The 12040-nt window shown below is 40.3% G+C and overlaps 1 protein-coding gene across 1 annotated transcript in view; it reads left to right on the top strand.

The window, feature by feature from the left end:
- anks1ab (ankyrin repeat and sterile alpha motif domain containing 1Ab) overlaps positions 1-8411 on the top strand; it is a gene marked incomplete at its 5' end in the record, with an annotated part of 54887 nt that extends 46476 nt beyond the window's left edge. The window contains 7 exons of the mRNA XM_080891865.1: positions 437-607; positions 2429-2566; positions 2785-2856; positions 3531-3614; positions 3730-3867; positions 4826-5002; positions 8276-8411. Coding sequence (XP_080747991.1) covers positions 437-607; positions 2429-2566; positions 2785-2856; positions 3531-3614; positions 3730-3867; positions 4826-5002; positions 8276-8395 — 900 coding nt within the window. The 3' untranslated portion in view covers positions 8396-8411. The remainder of the gene's footprint in view (positions 1-436; positions 608-2428; positions 2567-2784; positions 2857-3530; positions 3615-3729; positions 3868-4825; positions 5003-8275) is intronic.
- Between the last annotated feature and the right edge of the window lie 3629 nt (positions 8412-12040).

The following is a 12040-nucleotide window of genomic DNA, read 5'->3' as shown; positions in this document are numbered from 1 at the left end:
TGTGCTGTTATATTTTAGTTTATTTTTTTTTTACTCTACAACAATCCAGACAGAGCTGAAGTGTAAAGCAGCATGGCACGGTTGAGCTGTTTTTCTATACCGACATCATTTTGTGAGAAAATGGATCCTTTTTCTTTCTGCAGCGGAAATCTAATTTTGGAATGAGATTCTTCAATATCATTATGTTCACAACAGTTAAATACTGAGGGCTGATTTCCCAGGCAGATTAAACTGGGCTAAAAAGAATTGAGAATCTCCATGGAAGAGGCTCTTTTTGTCGAGGATTAGGCTTGGATGTAGATCAGGAAAACCAGCCTGTGTAGACAGTGCTTTCAAATCATTAATCTGTGTGTGTGTGTGTGTGTGTGTGTGTGTGTGTGTGTGTGTGTGTGTGTGTGTGTGTGTGTGTGTGTGTGTGTGTCGATGCGTATGGCAGTTCCATGACCTCCTATCCCAGACCACATCTCCCCTGAGTCAGCTGGACCCCTACACCAGTCGCTCCATGGACATGCTCCTTCCCCTGACCGAGTCAGATCGGAGGCGAAGAGGAGTTGACCAAGACTGTAGTGTATCTCTGCGTTCTTATAGCGAGAGGCCACGTTCTGTAGTGAGTGCCACCTTCTTTTACCTAAATGCTTTTCTCCAACAATGTCTGTAGCTTTCAGCAGATGCAGGAGCACAATCAGGCACAAAGAAATGACAAAGATGCAAAGAAAACAGCCTGTTCTCTGTTTCCGCACACAGAAAACCATTGACAATAAGTCAGTCAGATTAATTGCAAGCCTTTTCTACAAACCCTTGTTTGACCTTCAATCTAACATACATAATATTTACAGTATATTTAGTCTTTCTAGCCATAGGTTTGACATCATTTGTCTTATCCAGTGTCTAACATTTGGGTTTTTCTTGGTACTGAGGCTCATATTGTTTCCTGCTTGTTATCAAGTAGAAATAACTTTGGGGGTATTGGTATTCCGTTTTAAATAATCACATCACTCTGACCTCTTCTTTCTTTTTTAAATAAATAAAAGAAACAAATAAATAAATGCTGCCGAAAGTTAAATGTGTTGTGCTGGTCCGGATGTAAAACGAAGTTTTGCATTGAAGGGTGGATGTGCAGAGTGATTGATTAAAGCAAAATGTAACTAGAACCAGTGAAAAAAGCAGAGGTGCATTCAAGGTTGTTGGGTTTTTACATTGTATTTTTGCTGCGTAGCCAGGTCTAAGCAGAGATGTTCAGACATCCTTCCACTCAGCCACCTCCTACAGCTCTTGCTTAGTCCTTAATCTTGGAGATATATAAACTCTCCAGTATGTCCTAGGTCTGCCTGAGGCTCTCCTCTTGATTAGACATACCTGATAAACCTCAACTAGGAGATGTCCTGGAGATATCCTGATCAGCTCATACCACCTTGTGGCTCTAATCTTAAGGATGTGCTCAGATGTACGTAGAAAATACAGTCGATGGAAAGTTTTGGAAACCCACATTTTGGAGCTGACATTTTGAATCAATATAGTTGGAAAACTCAATGTCATATTTAATCATCTGTCTGATATTTTCTCCCTGTCCAAATAAACATTTGAAGCACTGCTGATTCTTAATGAACAAAAACTTGAGTTTATTTCTTATATATAAATATGTGTAATTTTAGCTAATTAAGCTAATCTTAACTTCCATTAAGTCCCCAAACTGATAAATAGAATATAGAAAATATGTGTAAAATATAAAAAAAATAAATTGATGATCATTGTGATGAAGTAGTCTAAGGAAGAAAAAACAAAAAAGACATGAAGTGCCATTGAGCATTTTTTTTTTTTGTAGACTATTGTTTCTTCTTTAAGAGAAGAAACCAAGAATAACACAGTGATCAAATCTTAGCATTTGTTAAAGGTCAAACTACAACACAAACAGTGAAGCTGGCATAGCTGCTTTCTGACTCACTGAGGCCAATCTGGAAGCACACGGGAGCATCCACAAATAAGGAAAGGGAATATGGTACCACTGCTGTATAAAAATCAATACTTACAATTTCCATAAAATCTTAGTGTGTAATGATCATCATAAGTATATTTTACTCTGACAGTGATTCATGAAAGCACTGAGCACAGCCTACACTGACCTTAAGGCCCAGCATGCATAATATTTATTCGTTTCCTAGCATAAAAGACTTGCATTAAATTGCTGACCAGACATCTGCCTTCACACTAATGTTCAGCGGTCAGAAACCCTTTACCTTGCCAACTTGATGGATGCACAAATTAGTATTTGAAATGAGTGTGGTTACAAAGATCCTGCAAAACATTGAAAAAATAGCATTTTATCCCCTTTAATATCTACAAAAATTGAACACAAGGCAGAGAATATTTTGTTCTTGGATCAGTCTGTTCTCTTCATTGCATTTAGCAGCCTGTTCATTTGCATCTGCAGGACAGACACAGCGACCGGCATAAAGAGTCTCGTCTAAACCTCCGGCCGCCGAGCCACTCTGCTACCTATGCCACGGTCTCCGCCTGGCATCACCAGCCTGAGAAACTCATTCTGGACTCCTGCGGGTACGAGGCAACAGTAAGTCACTTTTACTGTCTTCAGCATAGATGCCAGAATATGCTGTAAATATGTTATAGATGGACTATTAAACACTATTAAACAAGAAATAGTGTAGAACACTTTTATTCAAATACATCCTGTGCTTGCGATGGCCCGTCTGTGTCTGTAGTTGACTTCGTTTGCCAGCACCAACTTTTAAATCATTTTTTAAATTGTGTTTTGACTCTTTCCTCTAGTATCTAGGATCATTGATAATCAGGGATCTACGAGGGATTGAGTCCACACAAGATGCCTGTGCAAAAATTAGGGTAAGTATTTGCCAATGTCCTTCTAAGAGCAAATGTAAAAGCCATCGTGGTAACACCCAACGCTGACGCGTGGTTGGGGAGAGAGCTATAACTTTATGTATAGAATAACCAGTTAAACATACTTTTTTTTTTAAATTTGAAAAAATTGGTGGTATTTTCCCAAAATAAGGTTTAAAAAGCCTTTTTTTTTCTTACAGGTTCTTGCCGGTTGATTTTTTTTTTTACTACTTTAATTTACATTGTGGGCAAACACCATGCTAGTTCATGCCATCAATCCAATAATAAATAAATTTTTAAGTCCACTAAAATACAATAAAGTAACAACTAGATGTATCTGGCAGCAAACAGCTGAAACTAAACCTTTAACTTGCTTTCATGTGAGCAGCAATACTGTTGGTTCATGATCTGTGTTCAGGTTATTATAAAGGAGATGATCAGGCATATTGGTTCAAAAGAGCCGATGTTCGGGGGTTGGGAGGCAGTCGTCTGCTGCTACTGGTGAAAACATGAGGGGAAAGAAGAGAGAAAAAAGAAGTATGAAACAGGACAAAGCCTAAATTGTAATAACAATAACTGAAAAGTGTTTTTATCCGTCATAACAATTAATAAACTCCCCAAAACAGGCAGTGATTTTTTTTCTTTATTCTCACTTATTCTTTTTGTATCTATTCCAGAAATCCAAGGACTCCAAAAAGGGTCCAGTTGTCATACTGTCCATTACCTATAGAGGTGTTAAGTTCATCGATGCAGCCACAAAGGTAATGGGAATTATTGATTATTGACCTGTCCAATGCAAACACTGCTGTTGACTTTCTCACTGTCCATTAGTGGTTGATTCCCATTTAGCGCTCACTTCATTCCTGTCTTCATTAGACTATAGTAGCAGAACATGAGATCAGGAACATCTCATGTGCCGCGCAAGACCCAGATGACCTCTGCACATTTGCATACATTACCAAGGATCTGAAGAGCGGCCACCACTTCTGTCATGTCTTCAGCACTGTGGAAGTGGTGAGTAACATCAGCCCTGTGATTGATTTAATAGAATTAGAACTATAAGCATAATACACTGTAATTATGCTAATATATTAAAATAATCCACTACAGACAGCCCCATATTTTCATATCATTGTGGAACATTTTGCAAATTTTGGGGTAAATAAAGAAAGAAAACCAAAATGTCCCATTGTAGGACGTCATATATCCTGCAGTTAAACCTGCCTTGAGCATCCTATGGATTATTTTCTTGATTGGCTCATCAAATAGCTTGATTAAAGACCCACTCCTGCTATGCATGGCATTTCCATGCACAAGCACAAATTATGTTGTCATTTGAGTCGAAAGGTCTGTTAAAAGGTCAGCAGTGAGGTTTCATTTTTGGCAGCTCGACCACTGTGGGGGCACTTTAACTGCAGGGAAAAAATTTTTGTTTGTGGGTTTGTTTGTTTTTTTTTAATGAACTGCATTGAAAAAGATCTTTACAGGACTAAAAAAAACACTGCTGAGCCTCGATTATTTATACTTCACACAGTTCCTCCATGCACAGAATGTCAGATTAAAAACTGCTTTAGCTTTTCTCTGTAAATGCATCATATTTAAACAAGAGCCTGTGGATAATTATACAAAGTAATTATCCTAAAAATGTGAAGAGCAGCGCTTTTGTGTGCTGCGAATTTGCTGAAAACAAGTGTTTGCTAACCAAATTGAATAGTGGTTAACTCAAAACAAATACTGTAACACGTTCAGAAGACTTTTTTAGTCCAAGCTTTGTAGCGTAACTAATACAAGGTGCTTAGTTGTGTTTTTTTATGGAAATTAAATGTTTACTGAGCACACAAGCAAAGTGCATAAAGATTTTGTCTTTGTTGTGTGCGGTCATTTAAAGTCAGCTGTTAAAAAGTTGTTTTTGCCTGCTTTGCTTTTCGTCACATATTTCAGTACAATGAATCTTTATTTTCCACTCACACAGACACAGACCTACGAGATCATCCTAACGCTGGGACAGGCATTTGAGGTGGCTTATCAGATGGCGATTCAGTCCAGGGCGAGACACTACATGCCTCCTTCATCTCTGGGCTCTGAGGTCATAGACACCAAAACCAGCCGTCCTGTATCTCAGTCCTGGAGCAGCATGCGAAGATCAGCAGTGAGTACCAGCCTATAAAACCTTAAGAAAATCGTGGCGAATGTGTGCATCTCTGAGTGCATTTGAGTGGTGAGGTTGCTCTACACGTTAAAAGGAAAGCGGGTGTGAAGGAACATATTGTGCAGTCATACTTCAAAATAGGTAGACAGACCCTGTGACCCACTTTTTCTCCACTGCTGAACCCCTAATGGGCCACCTACAAAGGAGGATTTGCTGTGCGTGTGGTAGAAAGTGATGAGTCATTACTTTGCTCTGTGAGTCACTCCAATCAGAGGAGACTTTCTTTTTGTGCATATGTGAAGCGTGATGAATGATTCCTTTTATTTGTTGCTAACAGTGGGGTGGGAGGAGGTGTGTGATTTCCTCTGGGATTTTTCTAAGCTTGTGCACAGCCTCGTTGGTCAGAACCACCCGCTGCTTCCTCACTTCTGATTGAGTGTGCTGCATAAATGTTCAGGTATACCCTGAGCATTGATGTATTGACCTTTCAGGCTGCATATAATAAGCACTCAGTGATCACTGTCACCTGAGAGCGCTGCACAGCCACCACTAGGAGCATGCACGCACACACACTGCTGGACCACTTGCTTATTCAGAGACACAAATCACATTGTTTTACTACCTGCCTGCAAGGATAATATATGGAGTGATCACAGAGCTGCATAATGAGCCTGCTGGTTGTTTAAGTTTTAGATGAGAAGAGTGGGGGGGGGGCTGATTTCTGTCAGCTGCGATTTGTTTTAATACACTTCGCTGCTACCAAGTGAAGTGAAACAAAAACTGTGACAATCATGAAGGTTTCTTATGTATTTTACCTAAGAAGAGATTGACTGTTTGCTAAGCCCTGTCCTCTGTAGTTTGCATAAAGACAATATTTCCTAAAACAAAAAATATTTATCAACTGTTACTGTCAGGTTTTTCCCCCCTCTGGTTTTAAAACAAAAATATTGTAAAGGAATCTTAAGTATGCATCTCAAAATGAAAAAAAAAAAAGTCCAGTGTATGCCCATTGGCCAGATTCGTTAATGGCTGTTTCCCTTAAAGAAATCCAGTTGCGATTGGTCGGTGTATTTCTTACGCCAGGAAAAGCCCCACCCTACTATTATCATTAAAATACATAGTTATCAGAAATAATGCAGTGACTAAAACATATGTCATTAGATGACATGTATACATTACTGTTATTGGGTTAAATAGTACTCAATGACATGACATATTAGGAAACCAAAATATTTGAGTGTTTGCCCATTTAGTGTCAGAGCTTTGAAATAAAGCAGAAAATGGTAAACATAAGTGAAAACAACTGTTAAACCAGTGTGCTAAGACAGATTCAAAAGCTGCACACCTCTGGCTCAATTTCACAAACTTCGCCAGCTCATCATCTATGCACAAATATTTTTTGTTGTGTCTAAAGCTAGCTAACCCTAGTATTTTATCTGTGCTGTGGATAGAATATTTCTAAAAATGCTTTACAAAGCTTCCACTGTTAATTAGCGTGATGATCAAATGTTGCTTACTTGAGTAACTTTAGCTGGAGTGTAAATGTGCCCATATTCAATAAAGAAAAGGGCCTAGCCAGTAATGTTAACCTTTGACAGACCCCAGGATGCACTCAGTAAAGGAACAGTGCAAAGTGGATTTCTTAATAATGATGTATGTTCTTGAGTTTCTTGGCTTTGGGAATAAGTTTGTAATCTTTGGTGTGTTTGTTTGCTTTTTAAATTGGAATATAGGAACAACACTGATGCAACCTTCATAGCTGTTTCCAGTATATAATCGCTTCACCGGGATCACTGACAAATATTGATATGTGAATTTGAACAATTTATAGAAATACTGTTACCCTGGACAGTTAATTTCTCAAATCAGATGCATGCACAGTTATTGTAGGTTTGTAGGTACTAAACTAGTCTTCTGGGCATGCTGCTGATTTCTTTAAACAGTAAAAACACTCGTAAATGAATTCCTCACACTTTGCTCCATCTTTACTATAGCCACATGCACGCCACTTGAGCAAGTGGAGAAATCCAACGCTTCACAGACCTGCCATATGGAGGGCCAAAAATGACACAAGTATAAGTAAATACTGCCATGCCTAGCTGGAGCTACTAAGCTATAATTGGACCGTCAGTATTCATGGACAGGGTTAAGTAAACAGTCAATGACAAGAAAACTCAAAGATGCTGAGAAATTTGCCCTCTTGAGCTTTAAGGACAGATAATGAACTGCTCGTTCTGCTGCTTCTGGATTTCTACACTGTCTGTTTAGTGCATATAAATTCTCTGTCCCTCTGCGCTCTTCTTTTTTTTAACATGTCTTTATTCTTGTCTTCTTGGTCCTCCTGCTTCCCAGGGTGCCCCTCTGCTCGAATGCCGCTGCTGTCACTGTCACACGTGTACTACCCACCGTCCTTCCTTCCTCCCGTTGCACTCTGTTAGCCCTGGAGTCCAGGTCCTTCTCTTTCCTTTCCTCTATTCAATCCTTAATCATGCATCTTCTTACACACAATTCCCTCTCCTCTTTATTTTTCTTGCATCTGAGTGCTTCGGTGCACCTCGCCTCCACGTTGTGTGGTTATTAGTATTTCAACCATGAACCTCATCCTTTTATTTTCCCATCTCTCATCTTCATCTTACATTTTAGTGTTAAAATGCAATTAGCTCTGTGGTTGGAGCGACTCATTGATGTGATTTACCGTCTTTATATGAAGACTGTTGGCTAAATTATGCCAGTGTGGGTTTAGCCCATTGCGTCAATAACATGATGGCTGAAGTTGTTTCTGCTCGATGGTTTTAAACTGTTTTTAAGATATTTTCAACTGAAGGTGTCTTTCATAAGCAGGAAATTTCAGATTGCCAAACGCCTACGTTGAGATTTTTTTCAAGCTAATTAAAAGTCAAATGTATTTCTAAGTAAATTACTCAGCGTAATGCATGTAGAATTATGTGTCTTTGCCGTTTGTGCTATGACAGTAGCCAATGGTGTAGAGCATGGTGCTTTTGAACTACTAATTAGCGTATGTTTTAACTCCCAGAGGGTCGTATTGTTGGTTTTACTGCCGCTGCTTATACAGGCTGAGGGTCTTTTCTGTCAGACATCATCCATGTTGTGGATTGAGCCCTGAGTGTCTGTGATTATAACATGATCACTGGACTGTACCTCTAATCCACATGCACGTGTGTGAGCTGAGGACTTGTCAGTGTGGCACAATGGCCTCCACTGCCACACGTCTCACGCCCTCCTCTCGTCCCTCCTCCCTCCCTCCCCCGGCAGATCGACCCCCTGGAGATGGACCCAGACATGCAGTCCCTGGGCAGCACCACCTGGCTCTTGGACCAGCGGGACGCCAACAGGCGCCCTGTCAGCACCAAGTACGAGACCACCATATTCTGAGGCCGGACTCCCACAGCCGCCCCTCTGCACCCCCCTGTATTTTCCTCTGCCCCTGCATCCGGTTCTCTATTTATCTCTCACACTCACACATATATACATGTGAGCCCCGTGCCTTCTCACTGTGATGGTATAGCATCCCTCAGGGCTGCCTACTCCTGCACCCTCCTTTGCCCTGCCCAGCGACCCAAACCAACCTCCTACCTGCCATGACAAACACTCCTGCGGCTCCCCCATGCCTCCCCAACACCCCCTGGCAGCCTCCGTCGCCTGTTGCTGCTACAGCCAATGGCGGAGCTCTGGAACGGATGATCCTGGACTGATCTCATTTTACAGTGGCCCCGCTCTCTCAACCAAACTGCCTCTTCCTCCTCATCCTCCTCTTCCTGACAACTTGCATCTGCCTCCAAATCCCCGATAGCTCCCAGAGGTTGCATCTTTATTATTCTTCCTCTTTCAAGCCATTTTTTTTTTTTTAAAAAAGTGATTCTCCACAGACAAAACAGGCATGCTCATTTTTTCTCTTGCTCTGTCTAGACTTCACACTGGCTAAAGGCAAGTTGAAGTATTTCCAGAAGTGTTGAGTTTATATTATTTTAAAAATGGTTTTCTGTTAGACGTTTTGGGAAATATGTCTAGCAGAGAATTACGTGAGGATATTGACAGTCTCACAGGTGTATAGTTAATATAAAGCTGAAACAGAAATCACACAGGCTACATATCTCAATAAGCACATTCACCAAAGCATTCTCCCACTGATTATTGACAAATTTCAGCTATTTAACAAATAGCTAAAGAAACGGTCTAATATTATTAGATAGGTTAGATTATAAGTATACTGCACGTTTTAGTTTTCACACCAGCCTAGACACAGGCGACCCCTCCTCTCCCACCCTGGCAACCTCCAGTTACTAGGGGAAAAAAAGTGTAATGGTTGCTGAGGTTATTGGTTGTGAAATTGGTTGCTAAAGCCCATCGTGCAACTTTCCTTGCGATTGTTTTGGTTTCCAGCAGATTGCCACTGGTGCCCGTTGTTCACATGGAAGATGCCAACTCATCTGCAAACACTTGCTAATTATGCACAGAGTGACCATTCATTTTCAAAGTAAAAGGTGCTGTTGAAATGTGTTGCTTGGATGAAAAGAGCAATTTTTACTTTTGAAGGTGAACAGTCTCCAGTTTTAGTCTGCAGTGCACTTCCTAAGGTTTCACTACCACTCGGGAAGTAGCTGTGGCAAGTGTTTATAGACAAGTCACCCTCCTTGATGTAAAGTACAGGTGAACTTGCAGTCTTAACAACCAGTGCAATCACAAGCAAGTTTTTGATGCAGCTCCATTTTAGCAACCAAGTTCACCCAGCAGCAGCCAGAAATCTCCGCAACTAGTCGGGGATTAAATATTTTCCACTAACGACCCGTGGTTGCCAGGGGGACCAGTCTCTAGGCCTGTGTGACTGAGGCCTAACTGAGATGTGGGTTTTTTTTCCAACCTAGCTTTTGTTTTTCCATTCAGTTTAAGTTAACTATAACAACCTCAGTCCACATCCCAAATTTCAAAGTTCCTCCCATCAGGGTCCACAGATTAGGAACCGCTGGGTTAAACAAGCCACATCGTTAGGGAGCTTTAGTGGTGCTGATTGTGTTTCATTTTCTAAAGGCAGGTTAGCTAGTTATAAGATTGTATGCCAAACAGATTAAAGCATTTCTACTTAGTTTATCCCAAAAGTTGGTAAATGTCTGTGTTATAGCAACCAAAACAAAAAACACAACCAAAAAAAGAATGGCTTAAATAAATTCATACAATAAAAATAAAATAACAGCAAAAACTACTGAAAAGAAAGTTACATTTTCAGTTCAGTATCGGTTCTTGTGGCAGCTGAGCTTAATTAAGCAGGTGCTCTGCTACCTGTAAATCCAGTCAGCTCCATATTAAATGTACAGTTGTGTCCCCTTGCATAATTCCCAGCAAGCATATTCTCCAAAATGTTAACTTTTTCTTTATTGTGTCTTTTTGGTATCACACAGATAGATTTCGAGTCTGTAGCTTATATTTAGTTTTTTTTTTTATTATTATTATTAACATATCTTTTTCATTTACACAATTGTTTGGTTGTTTTGCCTCTCGACAGTTATAATTTTTTTTCTTTCTCCATCTGTAGCCTGTCCTGTCTTACCAGGCATCTACCACTGTGAAGCACTATGAGGAGGCTGCTTTGATAGCATGGGATGCAAGATGGACAATTAATCAATGAAAGACAAAACAGCAACATGCAGCAAACAACTTGTGTTTTCTTTTTGTTGTTGTTGGGGTTTTTTCTACGCATTTGTACAATACTCATAGAAAGACCACAAGGAATCGGTCACGAATCTAATCACTGATGTCTGGACTCAAAACGGACCAAAAACTGAGACCTCGTAAACTCACACAAATACACACATACACACCCAGAAGGACAATATCAAGGACAACAGCCTTACTTCATTACGGTTATCTATAATCAACTAAAATCCCCTAACCTGCCCGAACACCACCACCCAACAACTGCACGCCTCCACCCTGCTTCTAAAAGACTTTAAAGGCAAAAAAGAAAAGAAAAAAAGGCAACACTTCTTATTTCCTGCTGTATTTAAACTGACTGTGACTAGCTGGGATGACGTTGATGCAGAGATGGTACAGTTTTTGTCAGGATGAGTCTTTGCTCTGGCCTTGTACTGCCCAGTGCCTCTCAGCAGTCGTGGTAGCACTGAGAGCCTGAAAATCACAGCTTCTTCTTATTGTCAGTTTAAACAAAGAAAGAAAAATGAAAAGGAACACTGTGTTTAAAAACATGGCACTATCCCTTTTAAGACCTTGTTTTCTTTTTTTCTTATGGTGCAAATTTGACATTCGTGGATTTTTGTGATACTTTTTGATAGACGGGGCATAACTGAAATGTGGGTTGGGGGGAATGATTACGAAGGGATTGTAAAGAATCCCAACATTACTACCAGAGGCAAAAAAAAAACAAAACATAAACAAAACATTAAACAAAGTTTAAAAAAGAATATTGGGTGTATTAATGAGCCTCTAGCACAATCTGATGCACATATCCCGTCATAGCATCTTATTATCATGATTACTTGAGTAGGTATCCATGCTGTTTCACTCCAGTTTAGAATTAGGTACAGTACATGCAAAGTGTGTTACTTTGAGGGGGTGAAAAGATTTTATTCCACTACATTAAAAGAGCCAAATCTAAATGTTGCTCTGGTGTCGTGTTAATGCGAGTGGATTTGTAATGCTGAGAGCGTGGTACCATTTTTTTTTTTCTTAAAAGATTTTCCTCCTGCACTGTGACTGAAAAAAAAAGGTCGTCGTGAAGTCGACACATATCTGTGGGTTCTCCCCTGTGTGCACTACCTGCTGTGCGTGCTGTATGCCTTGTTTCTGTCTGTCCTCATGGGAGTTTGGACTCTTACATCACTGGCCACTGTCCTTGTTTTTTGTGTGCTGCGGGAGAAGTGAAGGATTGAGCTCGTGGAGGCTGACTGATTTTATTTTTTTTTATTACGGTGTAACCGGCCTGCGTGCGGTACCGTGGCTGTGTCATTGCCACTCTGTTTCTGACTGTTAACTGTTAGCTTCCACTGATGATTGCATGTTGGCAGT

The sequence above is a fragment of the Rhamphochromis sp. 'chilingali' genome, assembly GCF_963969265.1.
Source record: "Rhamphochromis sp. 'chilingali' genome assembly, chromosome: 9".
Lineage (NCBI taxonomy): Eukaryota > Metazoa > Chordata > Actinopteri > Cichliformes > Cichlidae > Rhamphochromis > Rhamphochromis sp. 'chilingali'.
This window is presented reverse-complemented; position numbering and strand designations above follow the sequence as displayed.